This window comes from Aptenodytes patagonicus, chromosome 8 (genome assembly GCF_965638725.1).
Source record: "Aptenodytes patagonicus chromosome 8, bAptPat1.pri.cur, whole genome shotgun sequence".
In the NCBI taxonomy this organism is placed as follows: Eukaryota; Metazoa; Chordata; class Aves; order Sphenisciformes; family Spheniscidae; genus Aptenodytes; species Aptenodytes patagonicus.
Window position 1 is genome coordinate 7,771,374 of NC_134956.1, and position 24,422 is coordinate 7,795,795.

General features: G+C 46.4%; 1 protein-coding gene across 2 annotated transcripts in view; it reads right to left on the minus strand.

Annotated features, from left to right (window-relative positions):
- Nucleotides 1–24,422, minus strand: part of LOC143164076 (uncharacterized) — a 118,982-nt gene that overhangs the window by 87,804 nt on the left and 6,756 nt on the right. For both annotated transcript variants that reach the window (XR_012996020.1, XM_076346188.1), the window contains exons 3-6: nt 12,908–12,979; nt 12,172–12,314; nt 8,829–8,949; nt 7,438–7,555 (exon numbers count right to left, since the gene is read on the minus strand). Coding sequence is in view for 1 of the 2 variants with exons in the window: in XM_076346188.1 (XP_076202303.1) it covers nt 7,438–7,555; nt 8,829–8,949; nt 12,172–12,243 (311 nt within the window). In the remaining variant the exon portion in view is untranslated. The remainder of the gene's footprint in view (nt 1–7,437; nt 7,556–8,828; nt 8,950–12,171; nt 12,315–12,907; nt 12,980–24,422) is intronic.

The following is a 24,422-nucleotide window of genomic DNA, read 5'->3' on the forward strand; positions in this document are numbered from 1 at the left end:
CAGCACGCAAATGCAACAGGGGCTGCTGGGTCACCCAGATCCCTTCATTTGGGAAGAAACAAGAGAGCACAGGCTCCCAGTGACAACAGTTAGCCCACCTTACCCTTCAGTGACAAATGGGGATCTCCAAAAGGTCATGGTCATCTCCCAGCCATCCCCAGAACACCCCTTATGCTCTGCCCTCTGAGGTGCAATAGCACACATGGGAGGATTTTGCTATAAATCTCTGAAGGCTAGCAAGAGCTTGCAACCTCCACTATCTGCAATCATAGGTGAAGTTAGGAGACTCACAGAAAAGGGGAAAAATAGGTTTTATTTGCCCTCAGCTTGAGACAAGCTCAGCAAGGAAAGAGAGGGGAGCAGGAGGGACTTAGTACAAAACAGTGCTGAATTAAGAGTACACATCACAGGTGAGAAGAGGTTTCATGCACTGCAAGCCCCATGCAGACCTGTTTGGGAGGGCTAGTCCCCTCTGTACAGCTGTCTCCATCCCCCTGAGACAGCAACAGCCGGCAGAAGCTGCCACACACTTGCCTCTGTGTATTTACCTGCCCTTCAGGAGGAGACACACAGCTACCATCAGGAACACCAAGCGAGTGGGGTGACCTGGCAGTGGCTCTGGAAAGGAAACCTCTGATCCCTCCCTTGAGACAGCTGCCCTAGGGCAAAATGCCCCACTTTGCTTAGCTGGGCCTGGTCTCCCATGGGACTATGCTGCAGCAATTCAGTTTACACCGCAGTCTCTCAGTGCGGAGGCTTCGCTTCACAGGTGGCCTCTTGACATGGTGCATCCCCTCCCCAGGGGCTGCTCCCCACCCCCTGTCCCTCTTTTACCACCCCAGCTTTCTCGGCATTTTCTCCCCCCCTCTCATAAAACTTACGTATCTAACCCAAGCATTTTTCTTCCCTTAGTCTGCCTCCTATTCTCATAGGATCCATTTCCTCCTGTCTGTTGTTGATTGTTACTGTTTCTTCTCTGTAAATGCATCTGTCATGATCTTTGCTTCCAGGGAGCGAGCAATCATGAGTTCCTCATATTTTTCAGGGAACCTGTTTAGCAAGGATTCTGCAAAAGAGTGGTTTCTTTTCTTGTCCTGGGAGGTTGCAAGCCCCACAGTACAGGGCAGGTTGCTGATCCCAGCAGAAAACACTAGAAGTATTAGCAGCTTAAAAAGCAAACAAGAAACAAACCCCCGAATCCCCAAACATCCTTTCCTGAGGCTGGAGAGAAGCTCTTGCCTGGCCAGCCTGCTGGGTTAAGAACTACATCACATCCCACAGCTGGAATGCTAATTAATTTTGCAACTAATGAGCTGGTGAGAACCTATTTACCACACTGGAGAGTTGAAGGAAGGCACAGCTTTGATGCATGGTGTCACCTTCCCCAGTGGGCAGAAAGGATATCCCCGAAGCCACATGCTCTTGTTTTGCTGTGCTACTAGTTGAGGAAGTGTTTCACACCAAGATGAGTCTTTCAAAAGAATCACCCCTCCACAGAGACCTCTCAAGGGTCAGGGAGCAGCAAGGGCTGGCAGTTCACTATGGGATGAAGAGTCGAGGAAGATAACTGAGCCGGCAGGGCAGGGCTCGCCGGCCAGGGCCCCGTCCCACAGGACATAAGCGAGACCAGCAGCCAAGCCTAGGGATGGCAGCTAGGGTCAACCAAGAGTCCAGATCATTTGTGGTGATAAGGCAGGTCAAGCCGGGAAGTCAAACTGCAAGTCAGAATCAGCTCCAATGACAGTAACCAGGGTCAGACACAGTCCAGTGGTCACCAGGCAGGTCCGACGTCAAACTGGGAGGTCAGTCCATGGGTCAGGGTCCCAGTCTGAGGTCTATGGCCAGGCACAGGCATGGCTGTGTGGAGTGGGAGACAGGTACACCTACACCATAGCTCAGGGAGCAATTGAAAGTCATGGACTGAGCTTAAATGGAGCCCCTGAGCCCATGGGCAGGGGAGTGGGTGGAGGCCCCATGGCAGGCTCGTCAGGGCAATTAAGCCCTATTAGGTACACTCAGGGCCCTGACACTTCACCTCTGCAGCCTTGGCCAGTATCGCTGCCACCAAGACAGATGGCTGCAGATCCATGCCATCTAAGTACAAATGCTCATACCAGGTAACTGGGGATCAGACCTCTCTGACTTGCACCTCCTCAGCCTCTCTGCACTTGCCCAGAGGTTACAGATGGATTTTGCCACTGTCCCCCTTAGGTGCAAACTCCACAGTCTTCACAATAGACATAAAGGCTCCTTATCCTCCCCCCTCAGAAATAAAAGGGACGATATTCCATGTTAAGAGCAGCCTGTGTCTAAGGCATTGAAAGAAGACGCAGCAATAACCAGGAACTGCTTTTCTTCCCCACATGCTGATGTGCCGTGGGGCAGAGAAAAGCAGCTGCAGGAGCAGCACGGTACCTCCCAGGCCATCAGTACAACAGTAGGGAGGCAAAGACAAACAAAGATGCAGGAAGTGATTATACCTTCAGATAACAGACCTGCAAAGCTGAGTAAGCAATTGGTTATTTGAGTTCGTCGCTAAGCGTGGGGCTTTCATTAGAGACAAACAACCTAAACCCAACAACACAACAGTGGCAGTTGTTCGTATCAGCAAGGGAAGTTAAATAACCTCCTCCAATGGATACTGCAAAAGCAGAACATGTGGGATAAGAGTGACAGTAGCATTAGAGAGGCTGGAAATTGGCCAAGACACAACTCACACACATACACACACCCCTCATATTTCAGGAGGAGAAGTTCAGTGTTTCAGGAGCATCATGGAACGCTCCTTTCTGGGTGATATTTAACTCAGTCTTCAGACCCCAGCCAAGAACGCACTCCACAATAACTGGTGATGTCCAGTAATCAAAACCAGAAAAAGCTTTCCATTCTGTTGCTGAGTTTTAGCCCTGCATTGGTACTCTTTGACCCTTTGTCAGAACATACAAGCTTACATTCAGAAAGATTTAATGAAAAGCATGCAACGGCCAGAGATCCTGCTGCCAAGGGAGGAGGGGAAGAGAGAGAAAGAGAGGAAAAATATATCAAATGGCTTATAAAGAAAGAAGCATGTGCACTTCTCAGCAGAGGATACAGTCTTTTAAGCCATCCCACTTGGGGGAGCTTCCCCTAACTCTGACACTTCCTTGAAGGCAAAAGATAAACAGATCATGGGGCCAGTATAAGGGCTGTGCAGCTGCACAAGCCTCTTAGAAGGTCCCTTTTGTATTGCCTTGGCTTGTTCTTCAAGCTCAGAGAGAAGGTTAAGTTGAAGCCACCTGCTCCCTGATTCCCTGTGTACGCAGAACTGGCTGCAAAAGCATACTCTAGCCATCGCAAAGGGAGAGGCAGGTTCTGCCAGGTACAAAATTTATGAAGTTAGTCTTTTTAAAATGAAAAATAAAGGAAAAAGTCCTGCAGTTTTACTTTCAGAAAAGCAGTTCTGGGAATACACATTTTCCTGACACAAGGTCTATGTAGACGTGACATTAAGCAGTCCCTCAAAAGTCCCTCTGAGGAGTTGTCAGACCTGCTGACACCAATACCTGGAAAGGATAAACCCTGGCTTCCCATTCTGAGAAAACCAACAGCCAGCATCGCTCCTTTGGGTTGGTTGTGCTCAAGAGCAAATGGAGCAATGAGACATGCCCACACCTTCCATCTCAGAGCTTCTTTTTCACCTCCAGTGCCTACTCCAGCCCAGTCCAGCTTGTGTGGACTCTTGCCCAGCTCTCCCAACCACCTATCAGTTTGTAGCCAGGTGAAACTTTCCAAGAAAATACAGCTTGCCAAACAGTATGTTTCCAAAGTCCCACTGTAGCGCCTTCACCTTTCTCTTCTGTCCCTTCTTGTGTGCGGCAGCCTTACCCTCCTCAGAAGTCCTCATATCTCAGGGGATATTTCCCTGTGCAAGCTGAGTCCTTCTCATTTACTGCTCTGCTTATGTGGGCAGGGAGGGCATTAAGGAAATAATCACTGAGACTGCAAACAATTTAGAAATAGCCTGGAAACCATTTCTAAGGAGATCAGCCGTCCTTGGGATGTTCTAGAAAACTTTAGTTGCATTGATGCTTCTTTTGGGGGACTAAAAAAAACTTAACGATATTGTCTCCAGGCTTAACTGTCTCAGAACTCCTACACCAGCCATACAGGTCCACACCAAGGTTCCACCTAGCCCACTACTGTCTCCAACAAAAACTGTGAGTTGACAGCTAGGAAAGAGTAAGAACAGGCCAAAAATATATGGTACTTCCCTCCCCAAACCCAAATTATTTACTTAGTCTTCAATTATTTTCAGCTGAAGAGACTTCTTTTGGCCTTAGGTGGTTTGTCTATTTAGCTATCCCTAACAAATCTTGCTTTCCAACACTATTGTCTTCCTTTGAACACAAGTATATACCTTGCACACACAACACCCCTTGACGAGTTCTCCAGGTCTATTACTCGGTACATCCAGAACCACCTCCCTCCATTTGTTCGAAATCTGACGCCACTGCCCACATTTGTTGGCCTCCAGTTCTTGCATGGGAAAAGGTAGGAACAGTCAGTCCCTATCCACTCTCTTCATGCGACTCCAGATTTCGTAGGTCTCTGTCACATTCCTCCCAAAATCACCACTTTTCCAGGCTGAAGTATCCCAGACTGCTCCATTGCTCCTCGTATGGAAGCTTCCAAGTCTGGACTCGGAAGGTCACCCACAGCAGGATGGGAGCTAGAGGTCACTTGCCAATATCAAGCCAAAATTCACTGTTGGGGTGGGAAAGCACCATACCCGCCTCCACTTAGCCCTGTTTCTCCAGCAGTGAATTTGACTTGTGCTTTCATGAGGCTTTTACAGAAAGGAGAGAAAGAAAACACAAACGTGCCTCTTTTACAATCACTTTTCCTCCCTTTGAAATCAAAGGGAACACTTAGAAAGCAAAACTAATGCTCTTCTAAAAGCACAAAGATCCCCTTCTCAAAAGAGCAAAACGGAAGATCATGACTCAGACATGGGGCTGTAACTTCCTCATCCTATTACTCAAACCTTTGACCTCCAACATTTCTCCATTTCTCTGTGAGGGTGTCATAGGTCTACCTGATTTCACAATCTGTGGTATTGATCTCAGAGATCCTTAGCACTTTTCAAATACCATTTGATCAACTCAACAGCATGCATAAGCAGCACCTAGGAATTTGAAAGTTTGACCTTGCAATTGCTACTTTCTTTTACGCAGAAGAGATTTGGGAGAGTGGCGAGGAAATGGCAGGGCAATGACTGGGTGGAGAAGAAGGTGGTGTGTTTACAGAATACAGCTTTACAGAAGCATCCCTCATAACCTCCCCAGAAATCCACAGACTTCGGGGACCCCACCCCTTCAGGGCAGGCCAGAGAGGTTTCCTGACTAATGTCAGGTAAGGGAAGATACTTCTCCTACACAGATGCCTGCAGTTAAGTATTTTATCACCCCCTGGTTAGCCTGGAGCAGTTCACTGGTTGTTGAGAGGATCAACACATCCATAGTGCTGCAATGCTTTGATATTAGATTACAACACTGACATCACCCTTAAGTTCAGCAAGTCAAAGGAAATAGTTGGAGGTTTTTTTATTTACTAAGCCCAAAATAGGTAATAGGATTAGAGACACATAAAATCAAATTTTAAAAAACTACAAATGAGCATTTAGAGCAATTCTGAAGGTTTCTCACACTTAGTAAGTATCCAGCAAACAAAAACTCAATTAGGAAACCAGTTTTAATACAGTCCTTCACAGTAAGCCTGTGTTTGTGGCACAGGGCATTTCAGGAGGCCCAGACTTCCTTTCATAACCTAAAGCCATTCAAGGATCACAAGGACTCAAAACCACTAATTTCCCAAATCTCAGGTCAAATCAAGAAAGAGTTTGGACCTTTCAGTCACTAGACCACTCTCTGTCCTACCTCCTTCAGAAACATCAGCACTCCTCGCACAGTTATCCCTGGTCTGGGCAGTGAGTGCACTGAGGTTACCACTGTCCAGGGTCTTGGCTGAGATCCTACTTAATCTCTGGCCACGACCATTCTCTCCCACCTGCTAAAGCAGCTCCCAATGGGTGCCTCTTTCAGCAACAGCCAGCTTATCCCCCAGCTCTTAGATTCCCAGACTGGTCTGGAGACACAAATTCAGGTAGCCCTAAGACCACAGCCAAGGCTGAAAGTCAGTGAAAAAGCTCTCAAGATGAAAGCCTTTGCAGCTGGAAGGAAATCACATTCTGACCTATGATGGTGTTGGGAGCTTTATTTAAAAAAAAAAAAAAAAAAAGCAGAAAAGGAGCAGGAGTGGAAGGAGAAGCTTCTGACCATAACTGCCACCAAAAGAAACGCTCAGCAAGCCATGATCTCAGCATGAAGCCTCTTCATAGACCAGCATCTGTTTCACACCTGGGTATAAACTACCACTCCACATTATAGAGACATACCGCAGTATTTAATGAACACAGCTTATGACCGGTTTTGATTACCATCCACCAGCTCAGAGTAACATGTTAGAAAAACAGCGTTAAGGAGAGGGAAAGAAGAATTGTCACAGAACAGCAATATTTATTCTACAGAGTGCTGAGTGCCTTTAAAACAACTATTTTTAGATTTCTAGATTTTAAGAGGGCAGCAGGAATGTTCATATTGGTCTCCTGCATAAAAATGTTCTTGAATTTCATCTGATGTCCCAAATTTCTTCTGGCTGAGATAGCAAGACATGGTTTCTTCAGAGGATTCAAGTGGCAGAACCACCACTGTATCCCTTGGTAATTGGTGCCAACAGTTAAATAGTCACTGTTAAAACAATGTACCTTATTTCTAGCTTACGTTTATCTAACTTTAATTTCTAGCTGCTGGCTCACATCATGCTTTCATCTGTTTTTCATCCACGCACAGGCATCACTTTACCCAATGAAATTCACCCCTGCATTTAGGCTGACACAGCAAGTGATACCCAACAGTTTGGGCCAGGAAGAAAAGTATACTGCATCCTGCTGCATGTGTAAGGATGCCACAGAATTCAGACAATCAGGTCTAGAAGTAATATTTGCTTTGTAATTAAGGCTTGCCCATAGCAGTAAAGCCTCAGCTCAGGACAAGCACCATTTCCCAAGCACCCTCTTTCTGGAGCTTTCTGAAATGGTGGCCTGAAGCAGCCAGCCAGCAAGGCTGGTAGCAGTTGACTGCTTGTAACAAAACTCTTGAATTACTGCCATCATCAACAAAAGTTACAAATATAAAAGGGAGTGCAATAAAAGACATCAAGTGCCATCAAAGCTGCAGAGAAACAATTTTGTAACCATTCCCCAAAGGGAGACATATGTGGGCAGGGGTGAGGACACACACCCCCAAGTAGCTCTGCACTATGTGGTTGTGCTGCCATCCGTGACGCTGAACTTGCTGCTTACTGCTGTGCTTAAGAAACAAAGGCAGATTTACCCCTTACCTAAGGATCTGGGCTTGAATAGTGACTGACTGACTTCTCCAGCTGAAAGGTCTCTTGCCCCGTGACACAGGCTTTCTGGAGGGTGATGCAGGGCACAACAGAGCCAGCTGGGACCAAACTGTAAATTGAGAATTTTGAGAATGTAAGTTAGAGTCCCATGGGCCTTGCAAGCGCATAAAGAGGCAGAAAAGGAGAACCTAGATCCCTCTGTGAACTGTGGTGCCACAGGCTATCTTCAGGACAGCAATGCCATTCACAATCACAGTGGGAAACCATATTTGTAACAGCAGCATCATGACCAGGCTGCCACCCCACACAGTAACAACACGATGGAGGAAGCAGACGGTGCAGTCAAGCAGCACCAACTGGCATTATCTTAACACGCTGGGCTGTAAACTGTGTCAGAGATGCTTTCTTTGCATGGTTCAGTCATTCCTTCCATGAGGGCATGAGCACCTGGGGCAGGGGAGGGCAGACAGCTCTGGCCAGGACCTGCCCAGAAGGCCCCTGCAGCTCCATACCAGCACCCTGAAGCAGACCCTTGGCACTGGATTGCTACAGTCTTAGAAAAATAGCCACCAGGCTTTATTCTCCCAGTCATAGCCTCAACACAAGCCACGTTGGCAAGATGAGACTTGGCAAAGAGGGCATGTCTAGGTGTTGAGATTAGGAATTTCCCCACTCTGGGCCAGAGGGGAAACAAAGAGCTAAGGGGAACCAGCCCACTACATTTGACTGTTGTTAGATCAAACAAATCTGTTTTCCTTATGTCTGTTGTCAGGATCTGGAGGATTTTTTTCCATAAGAGAACTGACAGTGGGACCTGTATGTCAGATATAGGGAGCAGGTCTCTCTCCTGTGCCAATTAATCTCTCCCAAACGACACACACTGTTTTTAACTCCAGGTACTTCTCAGTGTAGAAGAGGTTCCAGACAGGACCAATGCTTGGACAGCTGGGACTCCCCCGGCTCTGGAGCCAGGACAAAGCCAGTCCTCCAGGTAGACTGTGTGTCACAGCCTAGGAAAATTCCTGCTTTCTACTGTGCCTGAGGCAAGCACACACATGCACACACACATCCTCCAGATCCAGAAGTTAGCAAACCTGCTCAAGTTGGGGCTTGGAATTAGCAGGCACAGGAAAAAGGGTGAAACTTGACTCCAAACCTCCAGTATTGATTTGGCCCAAGTGTTCCCCTTTTCACACCTCAAGACTTTTTGCCCCCCCTCACCTGCACGAAGCGCTCTCAGCCATGTGATCACCAAGCAGTATTCACCAACTTATCTAAATAAGCACCCCATGTTTCCTAGCCTACCAGGACAGAAAACCTGTCTGATTGCCCAAGCTCCTGCAGGAAGTATGATGAAGTGCTAAGAAAATAATTCTACTTACAAATTCTTTGGGCTGAAACAGCTGCTTTTGTAGCTGGATGGGGTTTTTGGCTGGCAGTCAGCTCTCCCTCCAAGTCATCTCTGCAAGACACTCCATTTACTTCCTGTTCCCTAGCAAGTCCCTGCAGGAGAGCAAAGAAGTTAGGATTAAACATATATGACAGAGCCTAGCCAAGACACACAATCCAAATTCCCAGACAAAGTACAAGACAAATATAAGCATCACAGAGGACCAAACACAATATGGGCTTAAGTCTAGCATGAGCCCTCTGTAAATGTGACCTGAGCAGCAGGCTGCACCTTCCAGCCTGGCAGATTCAATAAAAGCAAGGTCTGCAACACAGCAGATCTCAGAAAGAGAGACAGGAGGCACCAGGTATTTAGAAAGAGGCTTTAGGGATTCAACATCACCTTGAATGACACAGAACCACTACCTTCAAATGGCGGTTGGTGCACCAGTGTAAAATGAACGGGTTCTCTGAGTCGTAGTTCTGCACAACTGGAGCTACAGGGCTCCAGCGTTTTGGTTGGGAAGGGGGGAAATAAAAAAACCTGTCTGAACTGTCCTCTCCCTGTATGTCTGAGACAAGCACCCAGTGGCCCCTAACACCATTAGAGCACCCGATGTCTGAGTGACTATCAGTGTATCTCCAGCTGTACTACCTGTCACAGGTGAGCCAACAGCAGATTAAAAAAGGAATAAAGGAGTGAAACAATATTGCCCAGCCATGGACAGATGGCCAGTGTTATATTCTTAGTTTTCCCAAAATAGTTCTCTGGGGTCCCAGCACAATACTCCAAACACTAAATTTCTTTCGTAAGATTGACAAATCTAAAGGCTGCCTTCCACCCATGAAGGATTTAAAATAATACCTACCAGTAAAACCCTCAAGTGTGAAAACCTCAAGTATTTAAGTAGAACATGGTCTTCACAGATTTCTCTGCTCAGGAGGAGCCTGAGACTTCAGTTACCGTGCAGCCACACCATGTCCCACTCACCGCAGGGGAAATCCCACCGAATCCAGCTGCATTGTCAGCTCAGCAGGAAGCAGAAATCTCACAGGAAAGGCTATTCTAGTGACATTTCCAGGACAGTTTTGCAGATCAGAGACACTTTTGGACCAAAGCCAGGGCAGAGCTGGCCAGTACCTCCAAGAAGGTGGCTAAGTGGAAAATCTCCTTCAAAACGGTAGAAAAAATAAAAGATAGACACTTTTTCTGAAGTTTCAATTACTGATGAAAGCAATGGGAAGTTTTCCTCTCTCCCTAAAATGTTGCATTTCTTTTGGCAGTGGGGAAAAAAGGACCCCCTCTCCATCATACATGCATATTTCCCCAGTACTGGAGTGACAGAGTTTGCAAAAAGTGAAAAGGAAGAAAAAAACTCTGCCACCAGAGTCATGACTTTCAACAAGTATTTTTAGTATTCGCCATGAATAGGGAATATCAAAGCAACCAACTCCACTTCATACAGAAGTTGACATTTCTTTGGGAAACAACCATCAGTGCCACAAGGACATTTTCTGTCATGTTGCGGGGTGGGGGCAGTGAGCTGTAGACAGCAGCTCAACAAACTCTATTCAAATGCTTTGCTGAACTGGTGTCTAAGCGAGGAAATGCTAAGGGAAGCCTGGAGCCAGAGCATTTCCCATGAGACAGTGAATCAAGACCTTCCTCTCTCCTGTGACTCAGTGTCACAGGAGGCAAACTGCAGATAACTTCTGGCTGGCTGAAGCTGCAGCCATGGCATTGCAAGCAGACTGGCTCCTCCGGATGTGTGCACGGAGACGGAACGGAAGCAGGACAGGAGACCTGCTGGGGAGGCCTCACGTTGCAGCTGCTTCTGTTTCAAAGCCTGGCTAGCATGAGCTGTGCTGGGAAGATGTCAAAAGGGTAGCAGGCACCTCTGGCCTTCGTGCACAAAGAGTAGAAAAGAACAAGAGAACAAGAAAGAACAAATCAAAAGACTCAGAGCAAAGAAAGAGCTAAGGGCTGGGGAGAGAAACACATTCTGGGTCACAAAGAATGAGCAAAGCACATACAAAACATGCAATTACCTGCTGCAGAAAGGGCAGCAGGATCATCTCATTTCATGCAATGCACAGATCCCTTGAGAAAATACAGCCTTTCTGCCACTCCATCCTGTTTCAGAGACTTTCTTTCATGCCTGTGGCTCTCCTTAGCCTCAGACTCTGATTCTCTCCACCCAGGTCTCCTCTGTCCATATGCAGAGGAGGGACACTACAGAAGAGCAAAACAGCTCGTGTGCTTCTGAGAAGCCTATATTCCTCTCTAGTCACTAAAGCACCCCAAACCAATGAGAAATGTTGGCTTCATGAAAGAAAACAAGAGAGGAAAAAAGGAAGATGGTTTCTAAAGCCAGCCAAACATTAGAAAGTAAGATCATCGCATTCACATATAATACAAAGCCTCTGGTTCAGTGTGACCACATCAGAGCCCGCGGGGATTACTAACAGTTTCTGTGTGGGTTTGCTGCCCACGCCCATTCAGCAAAGGGTACCCACAGCTAAGAGAACATGTGTTGCCTTCTTGCTCACTTATTTGGAGCTCTTGTTTGGAAGCTCGAACCCAGAATACCAAGAGCAGCTATTTCCAAATACTTCTTAGGTGGTTATTGACACACTTGCAATATTCCATAAGCATTTGTCATTGCCAATTATCTTAGCAAGCACTGTTTGCAAAGCAGAGGTGAAGGAATAGTTCAGAGACAAGCAGTTCACATCCAACCTTAAAACAGGCCCCACTGTTGAGTAGCATGGCTGAAGCACATAGCCAGCCTCTTCCTAAAAGCTTCCGGGGACAGGCACCACAAGCTCCTCAGGCAATCTAACCATCACTTCCTAATCCTTAACTACTTTACAAAGCCTTCCCCCTCCAAAGTTTCATGCTGTATCAGCCATAACAGCCTGCCTGAAAGCAGGGAGATGGGATGAAATGTCAGAAAGAAAACATGTGTGCAAGGAAACCCTGAAATTTCAATCCACTTCATGCAGTTAGCCTGAAGAACAGGAGTTGAAACTCTAGCTCTAGTGAGAACTGCAGGAGTCTAGCAACCAATTTAAGAGCTGCCTCAGGCACTGTGCTGAGGAGATGCTGCAATCTCAACCCCAGGATGGAGAGAGCACAAACTGGATTAAAAAATCCAGGCTGAAGCCCACTCTTCATCCATGTTGGAAAATAAACCCATGAAGGACTGTAAGTTAAGTCTTCATCAATTCTCACTGCAGGGCCAGCTTCTGTGAGCAGCCCTCATAAACACACACTGGACACTCCCCGTTTCCTCTTTCACTTCAGGAGTCCCCCTCCAGCTGTGAGCTACCCACCTGCTTGTGTGCTTTCATGTAGACAGTTGCAGCAGTGGCAAATGGTGCTGCATGGATTGTGCTAGAAAGCATGGTCTCTACTTCTTCACTCACCAGGGAACACAGCTGCAAATTGCGGAAATTCAGGGATCCCAGGGACTCACCTGTGAAGGGAAGAAGAGAGACACCAGGAGTGAGTAAACCAGAGTGGCTGGCTAAAGCTAACAGCTGTCAGAAGGGCTGGTCTTGATTCCACTGTTACTCCATACACTGATGTTTCTGGCACTGGAGATGCTTCCATGAGCCAATTCAGTTCACTGAACTGGCAGAAAACTAACAGAACAAAAAAACACTGTGGCAATGATGAGCTCAGCAGTCATCTCTGGCTGCATCCACTGAGTGCATGTGAGACTATCGCAATGATGTGCCAAAACCAGCTCTTTTGAGCTGGAGGAGCACTGGACACTTAGTCTCTAGAGAAACTCATTTTGTGCACACCGAACTGACTTTGCTGGGCCCATGTGCCACTAGCCCACCAAAAGGACATAGGACAGTCAATGATTGTCTGCAGAGCTTTCCCCTTATCTATTTTGACATTTTTTGTGATTTAGAGCAATCTCTTTCTATCTCTGCATGCCTAGTACAAGAGGATCTCATCTCTGATGGGAAGGCTTTGCACATCAGGACAAACAGCAGCAGCAAAAGCCCTGCCCTCCGCTGAAAAGCCCCATCTCTACAGAAAAGTGATCACTCCTACCTCACTGCTGGGTGAAGATATTTTCTGTTTCCCACATGAGATAAGCAGCAGGATCTGTGCGAGTCACGCTTCCTGCAAGGCAAAGCAGCAGCAGGTAAGGCCCGTGTATGCTCCTTACAAGGAAGTGTCTAACACTCCCTTGCTCATGCACTGGGGACAACCGAAGCCACCCTAAAGGGTGGGGGAAAGATAGCGCTGTGAGGCAGCACAAGGAGATAACGGAGAAAACCAAGAAATGTGTGGATTCATTATGTTATTCAGGCTTGAGTTCCTAGAAAAGATTTTTTTTCTGGTCTGCAGCAGCATGAAACATCCTTCAGATGACAGCAGCATTTCTAATACCCTACGGCGCCATTCACAGTGCTTGGAGAAAATTGGCAGAGCGAGTCCTGTCTGCTTGCAGACACTTGCTTCTGCAAGGCACCTCTCACCCCTCAGCTGCTGCATTGCCAGTCCTATCCGACCATAAGAGAGCTGGGTAATTCGTTTGGTTTTATGGAAAACAGTAAATTCACAGAAAAAATGTATGAAGCTATTCAAATCTCAAAATAATTCTGGCAATAAAATGTCTGAGGGTTACAAACCCCCAACTCCTTTGAAACAGCCATTTTAAACTTAACTTGATGTTTTTAGTTGATGAGATCACTTGGAGATAATATATTGCCAGTTGAATAAAGGCAAAATTTGGGGCTAAATCTCTTCTTCCTCATTTGCCATCCCTTAAAGGGGGGATTCCTGCCCTTTCTGCCTTATTTTTCAGTTTGTCCACCAAACTGCACATCTGTCCTCCCTGTCTCAGCCAGGAGGCTGAGGAGCTGAGGAAGACCAGGCCATGGCTTTCAAAGGGCTAGGCCAGCTCTAGTTTTTACCAGCTCTATAGTGAGGAAAGGAGTTATTAGCTGCCTTCTAACCTTACTGAGGAGGTGTGAAAGCCAACTTTCCCCTGCTTCAACCAAGCAGATCTTCCAGTAGCACAAATATGCAAAGGTTTGTTTATCCCACGGTTATACCAGTTCATACCACCCACAGCTGATGGCTTTGTAGGAGATCACATTTACTGGTGCAGAGCAAGGGAATTTGTTACAGTCCCATTTCAAGCAGACAGGAGATAAGGGAGTCAGAAAATCTATCCAGATGTCCTGTGCAGTAACTGGGTGTCCCAGGGATTTCAGTATCAAGGCTCCCCAGGATCGAGCAGCTCTGCACCCTGACAGTAACAACCCCACTCCAGTCACTCAGAACTTTGCCTCCTCTAGGGGGTGTTGGGGGGCTTTTCTAACAAGATTGCACTTTTGCTGCAACTTGGTGTGAAGAAGTAATTAGATCTCTAGCTACTGCTTATTTCCACAAATTTTAACAAAAAAGCTGGAAGTTAGTATCTTTGAGTTCTCTTCCACTTCGCCAAATCTGGCTGAAATCTGCACGTGGGCAGCAATGATACAGGATGTATTTTTTCACAAACCAGACTCAAAAAGACAGTGGGTAGGTGTTTCTACTGATGCACCTGCAAAGGCAACTGAAAGAAGTCATGGACAGCCATAGCAAGCAACAGTCCACGCTCCCAACAGTCCTCCCAAAAACTTACACTGGGAGATAGAGGTCACACCTCTTGGCTCCCAAATCACTATTGATCCATTAGGCCCTACCATCTCTGACCTCTGGAAGAAAAGCATTTCTGGGTGAAAACAAGGATACTGCTAAGTCTTCCTTACAGTTTCATGTTAAAATGAGGAAGGAAGCCCAAGGTCCTTGTCACAGCTGCAAGTCACCACAGTATTACTTCAGCCACGATGGTACAATTCCACTGAGAGGCTGGCATAAAAGCTAAATAAGGAGGCTGAATCAAACCTGTGATGCTCCCAAAAGATATCCTGAAGCGTGATTAAAAGAAAAAAAAAAAAAAAGAAAAAGTAGTGCTCTACTCCTTTCTGTAGTTATTTTTAATCTAGGGTGGACTGTGTCATCCTGGAACTGAGTCAAATGAAAATGAGAGATTTAAAGCACTTCACTCTCCCCCTGCTGCCCCTCTGCTCTGCGTCAGTCATCACTTCTTGGTTTGTAAACGCTTAGTGGGATTTGCACAGGGCCAGGCAAATCAGGCTCCTCCATTTACTGCTGTACAACAAATATATTCCAGTAACAGGCTGTTCTCCTGCCAATGCCTTCTGTTTTCCAACTCATTTCATTTTCTTTAGTGACTTTCTTTCAGACAAGTGGATAACCAGAGCCTTGGGTCGACTCCATGTGGATTCTGCCTCTCAGCAGTGCCAGTTATTTCTTTGCAGAAATCCTGCTCATGTAGGAAGCAGGTACAAAATCTTTCCCCACCATGCTGGGCCCAGTTTATTTGCTCTTGTTTCCGCTCCCTTTTCACCATCAGTTAGCCCACAAAGCACTGACTGCTCCTCTGCCTGGGGCTCCCCCCAGCTGCCTCCCCTGCCTTTCCTGCCAGGCTCTCCCAAGCCGATAGCCAAGGAAACCTGTCCACACCTATGCAGGCTGGGGCTGTGCCTTTGTTTTGGGCAGTGACGTGGTGCTTGGGGTGGAGGCCACCATTGTTTCAGCTCCCTGATTCCACAAAGGAGCATTAATAATTTCTTACAACTGCAGTAAATGAAGGGTGGCAGTTACACCCAACCTATAACATTATACATCATCATTTTTCCTGTTACCTGTCAAAAAGGACGTTTCTTCCTTTTGCCATGGGAAGGTGGCTGAGGTTGCAATGTCACCTAGGCAGAAGCCACTAACTTTAACAGGATTTCTGTCACACACGTGGACCATTTTGATGCACAGACGGGGTCACCCTGCCCTGAGCCAGGCATAAGAGCTCCTGGGACCGTTTGGATCAGAAATCAGAGCTGGGCTCCCTCTCTCACGTGCCATTATGTCTCCCCTCATAAGCAAGGGATGCAGTGGATAATGCAGCTGCCATCTGTGGTGTTCAAACAAAGCAGTTTGACAGTGCCAACAGAAAAATACAACTGTGCTGTGGAAAGCAGATGCTTTTTCACAAAAATGAAGTGACTCTCATTTAGCCCATGAAAGTTATTTCTCGCAGAGAAATTGCACAAGAGCCAGTCTGAAATCCTCTTATTTGTCTCAAGAGGTACCCAGCTCTTCAGGTGTTCTCTGACTTGAAGAGTGCGATCACACACCAACCCTTGGCTTCTTCAAGCATCATATAAAGAATAGAAAACAGTAGGAAACATTCCCCCCCACCGCCTTGTATAGCATGAAGGTTATGTACAAGAACTAAAACGTTACAGCCAGAAGCCTTATTTTGCAGAAGATAATATCATTTTTCATAGTCAGTGCAACATTAAACCCATCCTCCCAAAACTCAGCTGTGCCAAGGCTTGTGAGCTTAGAGTGAAATTATCTGCAACAGAAAAGTTTCACTGCCCCAGCAAAAAATGAAGAGTAGCGGAAAACACAAACAAAATGACACAAGTGGTGAAAAGTAAAAGGAGGTGGTTTAGACACATCCCATCTTGATAGGCAAGGTTTCAGTAACCAGGGTGAGGAAATGGGTTTTCCTTTTAAGCAAGGGTGGGCCAGATCCTTGGCTGGGATAAATCAGTGCTGCCCTGCTGAAATCAATGGATTGTTGCCGATTCACAGCAGCTGAGGGTCTGGCATGTGGTTTTCTCCTGACAGTATCACAGTAATTTAATTCTATATTAAAATCATGTGGAGATGTTGGTTTGATACAATATTGTTAGATACTAAATATATCAAAACTGAACTGAATTAAACTAAAATTAATCTAAAATGAAAGAGAGTAAAGGGAATGCCTCTCTGTTGTAATGTGGACTCACTGACTAATTAGACTCTTCATTCTGGAACGAGGCCATTGGTGGTGTGAAGGTTTCAGGGTTTAACACATTTCCTCATGCTCACTAAGATCTCGGCGTAATTCCTGAAGCCAAAAGCACCAAGGATGCAAAGAACAGCTAGACAAACTGGCATGAATGGTGACTGTAACGGTGATCCTCTCCTGCTAACCCTCAACAGCACAGGTGGCCAAGAGGGGCCTGCAGCCACACTGGGCTTGAAGCCGGTGAGTCCTGCACAGCACCCCACTGCCAGCTAAACTGCTGCAACCAGCTGAGAGAAACTAAAGGATATTCTTCAGCTGCAGACATAGAAGCAGCACCCTGGGAATCCCTTGAGCATCACAGCAAACAGGCAGGGGAGAAGCACATCCCATTGCAACCGCTTGTGCAACTCTGTCTCATTTAGTCACATGGTGAACGTGAGCAGGGCTATTGCAGCCACACACCAAGTAGGGAGTGATGGCCTTCACACAGAGCACCCCCAGGCACTCTCCTCCCATTTGACACTCTCCATCCTCCTAGATCTGTCCTCCCCGCTATGGCACTGATCTAGCTATCAGCCTTGCCCTGTCTGGTCAAACCCCAATTCCCCCTGATCCCAAGGAACCAGACCTCCAGCAAGTGTTCAGCCTCTTTCAGGATCAGCAAGGATGATGCTAATTCACTGCTAAAGTGGGTGGCAGTCTTTATTATGTTTCAGGCCTGAGAAATCTCACCAGTGCACCAAGAACCACAGGGCTCCTTCCTAATTACACAGCAGAGCACTGCATGATTCATGTCAGCAGCTCCTCGGCCCCCTCACCTCAATCCTTGCTGGTGTGACACAACAAATCCGAGTGGAAGTGATTAGCAGGTTGCAACCGCAGCCGCTTGCTCCCCAGCGCTATTAACAAATAAGGCGCCATGAATGAGCCGTCGGACAGCAGTCAGAGGCCTGTTGAATCATGCTCTTCTGCATTGCAACATCGGAAGTTGCACTTTAAAACCAATCGCCTGGGTTGCTCTCAGATTTCCCAATGAAGGCTGGAGGAGGATGGAGAACCAGGCTGAGAACATTATATATGCATTTTTAAATTCCCAGGGGAGGTTCAAAAATTAGAACTAGCTCTGGTGCCTTTTGTTTTTGTTTTTCCCTTCCCTCCTCTCTCTCCTTTTGGTCTGATTAACTTTGGTGACTGGCTTGCACAATTCTATCAGGTTGGGCCTGATGAATCATTCATCTTCAGCAAGCAACAGTGAGAGATTTCAGGCCAAGCAGGGTCTGTTTTTCAGTAACCAAAAACAGCAAAAAAAAACCACACTGAGAGAGGGAATGGGGGCAGGGAAAAAGAGACAGTGGGCCAACAGCACTCATGGACAGCTTTCTGATGTCTGGTCTCAGACAACTAGCAGCACATTCATTTGTAAGACTGCCAGACCTCCTAGGAAACCTAAAAGGCTGCTGTTATTTATAAAGCTAGATGTAGCTATTCTGTGTGCAAGACTAGCTCATTATATTTATAGGTACCTGTCCCATTCACCCACTTCAGGGCCCTCGTTCCCATAAATCTACGAGGCTCACAGGATCTGCCTTCAAACACTAAGATACCTCTCCTTTCTGAGCAGGGCCATTTGGAAGTGTCTATCATCGCTGCAGGGCTCAGCAGCGTGTACACGTAAATATATACCTGAAAGCCCCACATTTCTGTCAATGCACAGGAAGCCAGATTCAAGAATTTGTCTTCCACATGGAGAGCACCAGATTTTGCTTTTCATTTGTTAAAAGCTCCCAGTAAATCTTAACCACAAAGGTTTGATTTAAAGATGGTTTAAAACTGTCAGCTGGCTTCAGGAGAGAAGATATACAAGTTAGTCCAATCGATTCTGGCAGCCTGGACTCCCAGCCCCCCTTAAGAAGAAAAAACAAAATAAAATCAACCCTCCTAGGTTTTATGCCTGAACTTCAAACAATCTGTGCATAAATCCAAATCAGAGCTCAGCTGGTCAGACGTGAAGAGCTTTGTAAACACAGCCCTTTAGTGAAGCTGGGGACGTGGGCAAGCAAAGGCAGCTCCCTACAAATTGCACTGGGGACAGGAAAAGCAAGAGATTTGGCCTTTCCAGTTTGTGGGTGTTCACACACAAACACAAGAGAGCTTTTCTATTTTGGAGGTGAAAGACTTATTTCTCAACAAAAAAAGTAAAAATGGTACATACAACTCTCACCTCCTACAGATAAAACAGGCAAGATTTCACTCTTGAGACCAGCTGGGCTCACTCCTGTCAACCAGAAGCCTTGCCCAAATGTAGATACAGGAATTGAGGCAAACTGCTGCTTCCAGTTGCCCATATGTTAGCAAACTTTCAAGCAGAACCATGCTCTACCAGTCCCAATCCCAGATTTCTTAGGTGCTTCAATTTGTGCCATGATTTTGGGCACTGGTTACCAATTGCTAAATCAGACCTAAAACCTGATGCAGTTGTCCAGGCCTGGCTCCCTCGAGCAGCCACACAATCATGATGAGAAGCATTTTGGCTCACTGCAAGTTGCAACAGTGGGCAGGTCTCGAGAGGAGTCTCAAAGAGCCCCCTCAAAGGCAGAAACTTTCACAATCCAAGGGCAGATACCATTTTTCTGCTTAATCTCTTGGAAGGATTCCCTCTCTCTGTTGTGAATTAAAAGTCATCCAGAGAAAAATATTTGCCCTTTTGCAATGTATTTCAGGGACTGATTATTAAACATTTGATGTGGCATAAATTCAAACCTTTTAAAAAAAAAAACAAAACAAAAAAACAAAGGAAAAAGAAAGGGGCTCCCACAGCTTAGAGCATACCCAACCCCACACGTCTGTCCAAGAAAAGCCAACAGTCCAAAGGTGAGAGGGAAAGAGGCTGAAGATCTGTAGGGCTGGATCTGGAGGTAGGAGCTTTCACATCTTAGCTTGAGTGTCTGATCCCAGGCTGTAATATTGTGAGCAGGTGTCTCTATATACAAGAGGTAGCCACAAAAATTTTAACCAAAATTTACATTTCTCTATTAAAAGCCATCATCTACATAATGCAGCATTTACTAACAAATGATCCTCTCAAGAGATTCCCAACCAGTTCTACTAGGAACCTAAACAATGCAGCTTTGGGTTAAGGGTGAGAAAGATGAAGCAAAGCTGACTCAAGCTGCTTCCAGTGGCTAAGCTGAGTGAAATGCAATAAACACAGAGCAAACCCATTTTTTCCCTTGCTGTTGCACACAATATTTGCAAGCAATTACACTGGGTGCAGCAGTTTAACATGCAGGAGAATAGTCAAGATACTTTGTGCAGTATTTACACATCTAGTTATGAAAGTTCAGGCCATAAACTGAAAAGGAAGCTGGATTTTTAAAATCATTTCATGCCTTAAGATGTCCATTTCAGGGACAAATGGGAAACAGATAAATATATTTAGACTCTTTTCTCTATGGTCTTCCATCTCACACAGTCATTTGCTCCTCTGCTAGGATTAACAGCAGCTCACAGTTCCCTCCTGTATGATGCATCATAGATTTTACTTGATCACTTCTGCCTTATAATCCATAACCCCAGATGAATTATGGCATGTTCTTTAAAAACCCCCTAGTCTTACTGTAAAGCAGTGAGGAACCCATGTTCTCTGGTAGGTTAAGGCCACAATCAGTTGACCTCAGAGGAATGGAATGCCACCATGTGTCCTAGGAGAACGGAAAGGCAACAGCCCCTCTGGGAAAGGACAAAGAAAAAAATCCATGCAGAGGTTATTTCGTTAACCTAACCTGACCATCTCTCAGGTGCCTTAGAGGATAGCTGAGGGCTTCTCTAGCAAAAGACAGGGTCATGCTGTAGGGCTCAGCTGACTGCTAACAAGATGGGTACTGTGCGCTCACAGTCCAGACCTCAGATTTAGTTGAGGTAAATAGTGGCCTACAGCCTTCATTACCTGAAGGCTGGTCAGTGACCCAACAGCCATGGTTCAGCTCCTAGAAGACAGCCATACCCTCCCCATCTCAGCAGCAAATCAAGCCTGGGAGCTAAGCAGCCCCCTCCATCTAAGAGGTACTTCGCCTCAATATGAACATACATGATCTGCATTGATGCTATGTATGGGTAGCTTCCCTGGGTCTGTACTTAGGGGACACAGGACCCTTAGAATGTCTGACCTCTAGGTATTCCCCTGACCTTCTGCTCACATGCTTTTAGGGAGTTGGAGACCAGGCTACAGCAAATACCATATGTCTAGTGTCTCTGTAGGTCACCTCCCCATCTCCAGAACTTCTCTGGTGCCCCCAAAGGTCAACTCCTTGTCTCCAAAGCAAGCACAGATTTCCCGAGAATCCTCTTTAAGGGGAAATCTTCTTCTGTCCCCCCTACCCCCATCCTTGAAGCAACGCTAAACAGCCTCTGGAGTCTGCTAATATGGATGTACCAGGGCTCGCTTTGCAGGAGGACTTTCAACATCGTCACCAGGACACCTTATTTTTCAGTTCTGAAGTGCTACAAGAAGACCCATCTCAAAAAAAAAAAAAAAAAAAAAAAAGGGCAGGCTGGAGAGAAGCTTAAGAGAAGTTTACTCCCTAACTTCTGACCAAGACTGAGCTCTGATGAAGGTAAAACTAAAACATCAGAAACAAACACTTCTATTTCTGGAGTCTGGAGAAGAGAGAGGAAAGAGACAGACCTTGAAGGAGGAGGGGGCTCAGATACCACCTCCTCTCTCTCCCTGTGGCATCTATCCATAAGTTTCTCTGTCAGGGTCCCAGCAACAGAGCTGAGCAATGGATGATAGAGACAGTAGCTCTCCAAGCCATTTTGGGAACATCCCACAGAGTCTGAAAGCAGCATTTACAATGCTGTTTTGCAACTGGGAGAAGAATCACAATATGACCCAGTAATCAAGGAAAGCAGTCAGATTCACAGAATATTTTTTAACCCATAATAAATAATAGTTTCCTAAACTTTATTGCGGTCACAAAGTCAGAACAAAGTTTGATAAAAAAATACAATTATTGTGCACAGAAAATTTTGAAAGATGTCACTAAATCCTCAGGGGAAAAACAATGAGTGCCTTTTTAATGAAAACCAAGCTTATGGATTGCTGGTTTCTGAAAGCAGTCTGGTAAATATTTTTGTTTTCCAATAAGCAAAATAAATACTGGAATGGACCCATGGTCCTTTCCCTTCCACTGCTCCAAACCTCCCCATTTTTCAAAGTTGAATAAAGGATGCCTGTCCTCTTATTTTAAAACCAGTAACTGGTTGCCGAATGTCCTGTGAGCCAGAAGTGGGTAGGGCAGCAGAGGAAGGCCAGGAGACCCTGATGTACACTGGGGATTGCGATGAACGGACAACAAGAAGCAGAACCTGCTCCTGACAAACTAGATTGGGAAAGTGCCTGGAGATGGAGCTTATCATGCCACAACTTGAACCTCCCCAAGCAATTCACACACCCATGTCTCTACATGAAAGCAATGAGATGGGAAGGAAGCACAGTTAGGGTTTGGCACTGCTCAAGCCCCATGAATTACAGGCAAGAGTAAACATCTTATTCAAGGATGAGCAATCGTCCCTCAAGGGAAAACCCTGGGGCTTCCAGCCCTCCCAAGAAGGTCACAAATGGGTACAGGAAACAAGAAGAGACTTGCACAAAGGGAAGGAGCTAAACCTCACTGCCCATGAGTGAGGAACTGAACAGACAGGTCCATGTGCTCTAGCACTGGGCACAGATTTCAGAACAAACACATGGGAAGCTGTGGCATCACTAAACCTTTTGTTTCTGAAGCTCCAAGGGCATTATTTAGTCTTTCTTCCCAATACAGCAATTGCCATAAAATCTCCATCTTGGCAGGAGCACCTAATTTAGTGCTCCTGACAAAAGTCTTTCCTCCATGGCAGGAAGAGGGGGCATCATGAAGTTGGCAGCAGAGCTGTTCCTTATGGAGGCAGAGGAGCCTGAAATTGTACCCAAACTCTGGTCAATCCTCCCTTAACACACCTACACACCCATCACACAAGCTTCAACAGACACCTCAAGAACTGAGACAGGTAACATATGTCAGCACGCAACATCTAGATACCAAGGGCCTGAGGAAAAGTCCATTGAACTCCTTCAGCGGGCTCAGGAAGGGACAACTGACAGCTCATTTGTTGCCATAAGTACTTGTTTCTCAGATGCCAGGGCTGGGCCAGTCGATGCTAGCTAATTAATCTCCCTGAAAAAAACGAAACCATCTGGCTGCACAGTAAGTATTCTTCCTGCCTGGGCTCGGAAGCCCACATGGCAGATCATGGAGAGGCCATATCAAATGAGCAAGTATGGTAACAACATACTCTGCTGCTGTCACACAGCCCAAGAAACTGCTTGGGAAGTCCAGGCAGCCCCCTAGCCTGCAGACGTTTTCCTTCCTTTGCTCAGTGTCCTGCTGCATGGAGAGATCCTCCCTCACCCAAACATGCAGCTGGCAGCAAGGGGCCTCACAGCCACGGTGGTCTGAGCCAGACTGGGGGCTCTCTGGCAAGGAGGCCAAAGCAGGCCCTTTCCAGCACACCCCTCTAGCTGCAGCCTGAGGGCCAGCTAGCTTATGCAGCTCTGGTCAAAAAGAGCAGGGCTGACAGCACCGAGGTGAACAGGAGCAGCCCAGCTGCCTCCCAGCCCACCTACTCATGCTGATCCTTGTCTCTGAACGCTGACTTCCTCTGCTGGTTTCCTGGCCTCTTAGGGAGGAGGAAGAGGGAGTTTCCTGCTCTGCAGAGCCACAGTTTGACAGAAGCATCTGCAGCCTTCACAGCCCTAGGATGGCCATCACGAGTCCTTGGCTCTGCCCCTGCACGGCCAAAGTCACATACAATCCCCAAGCCAAGGTGCAGCCCTAGGATCAGGCTCACAAGGATGACAGATAATTACCAGTAATCACTCCAGCTGCTCCCTGCTCTCCCACCGCTGCTAGTGGCAGAAAAACAGTGGAGGAAACAAGCCTTTCCTGGGAATGCCCTGGCTGAATTGAATCAGCAGCAAGCTTTGGAAGATGTTCAGACTGGTGACCACTGAGGGGCCTTCAGAAATGCTGCTGCATCCATTATGTTGCTGGATATATCCACACATACAAAGGCTTTACATATTGGTCATCTAAACAACATTTCAGGGCAGTAATGAGACAATCAAACCAATGGTTCATTAATAACACGGCATTCAGTGTAAGCTTTTCCCTCACTAACCAAAGCACAGCCCATTACCAAAGCAGCCTCAGAGTTATTCTTTTTTGATTTTTTTTTTTCCCCATTATTAATGATGACAAAACCAAAGAGGGTACTAAGAAACCAACACATGTAAACTACAAAAATTCCCTGAAGGAACCACAAATCATACCCCACCAAAATCTGGTAGGATAAATAGAGCTATAATTCAGGGACCACTCGCTTCCCCCAGCAGCACCACACAGGTAGCCCATGCCAGCTGCCTAGACAACCTCATCATGGATGGCTTGCAAAGGTCTTCCCCAAAAACAGGTCTGTGTACAGGGCTCATAGAATCATAGAATCATTAAGGTTGGAAAAGACCTCTAAGATCATTGAGTCCAACCATCAACCCAACACCACCATGCCCACTAAACCATGTCCCTAAGCGACTCATGTCGCAGTCTGACTGAGAAAGGAGAGGCAAAGAGCCTGCCACTCGCTCCCTCCCATGCC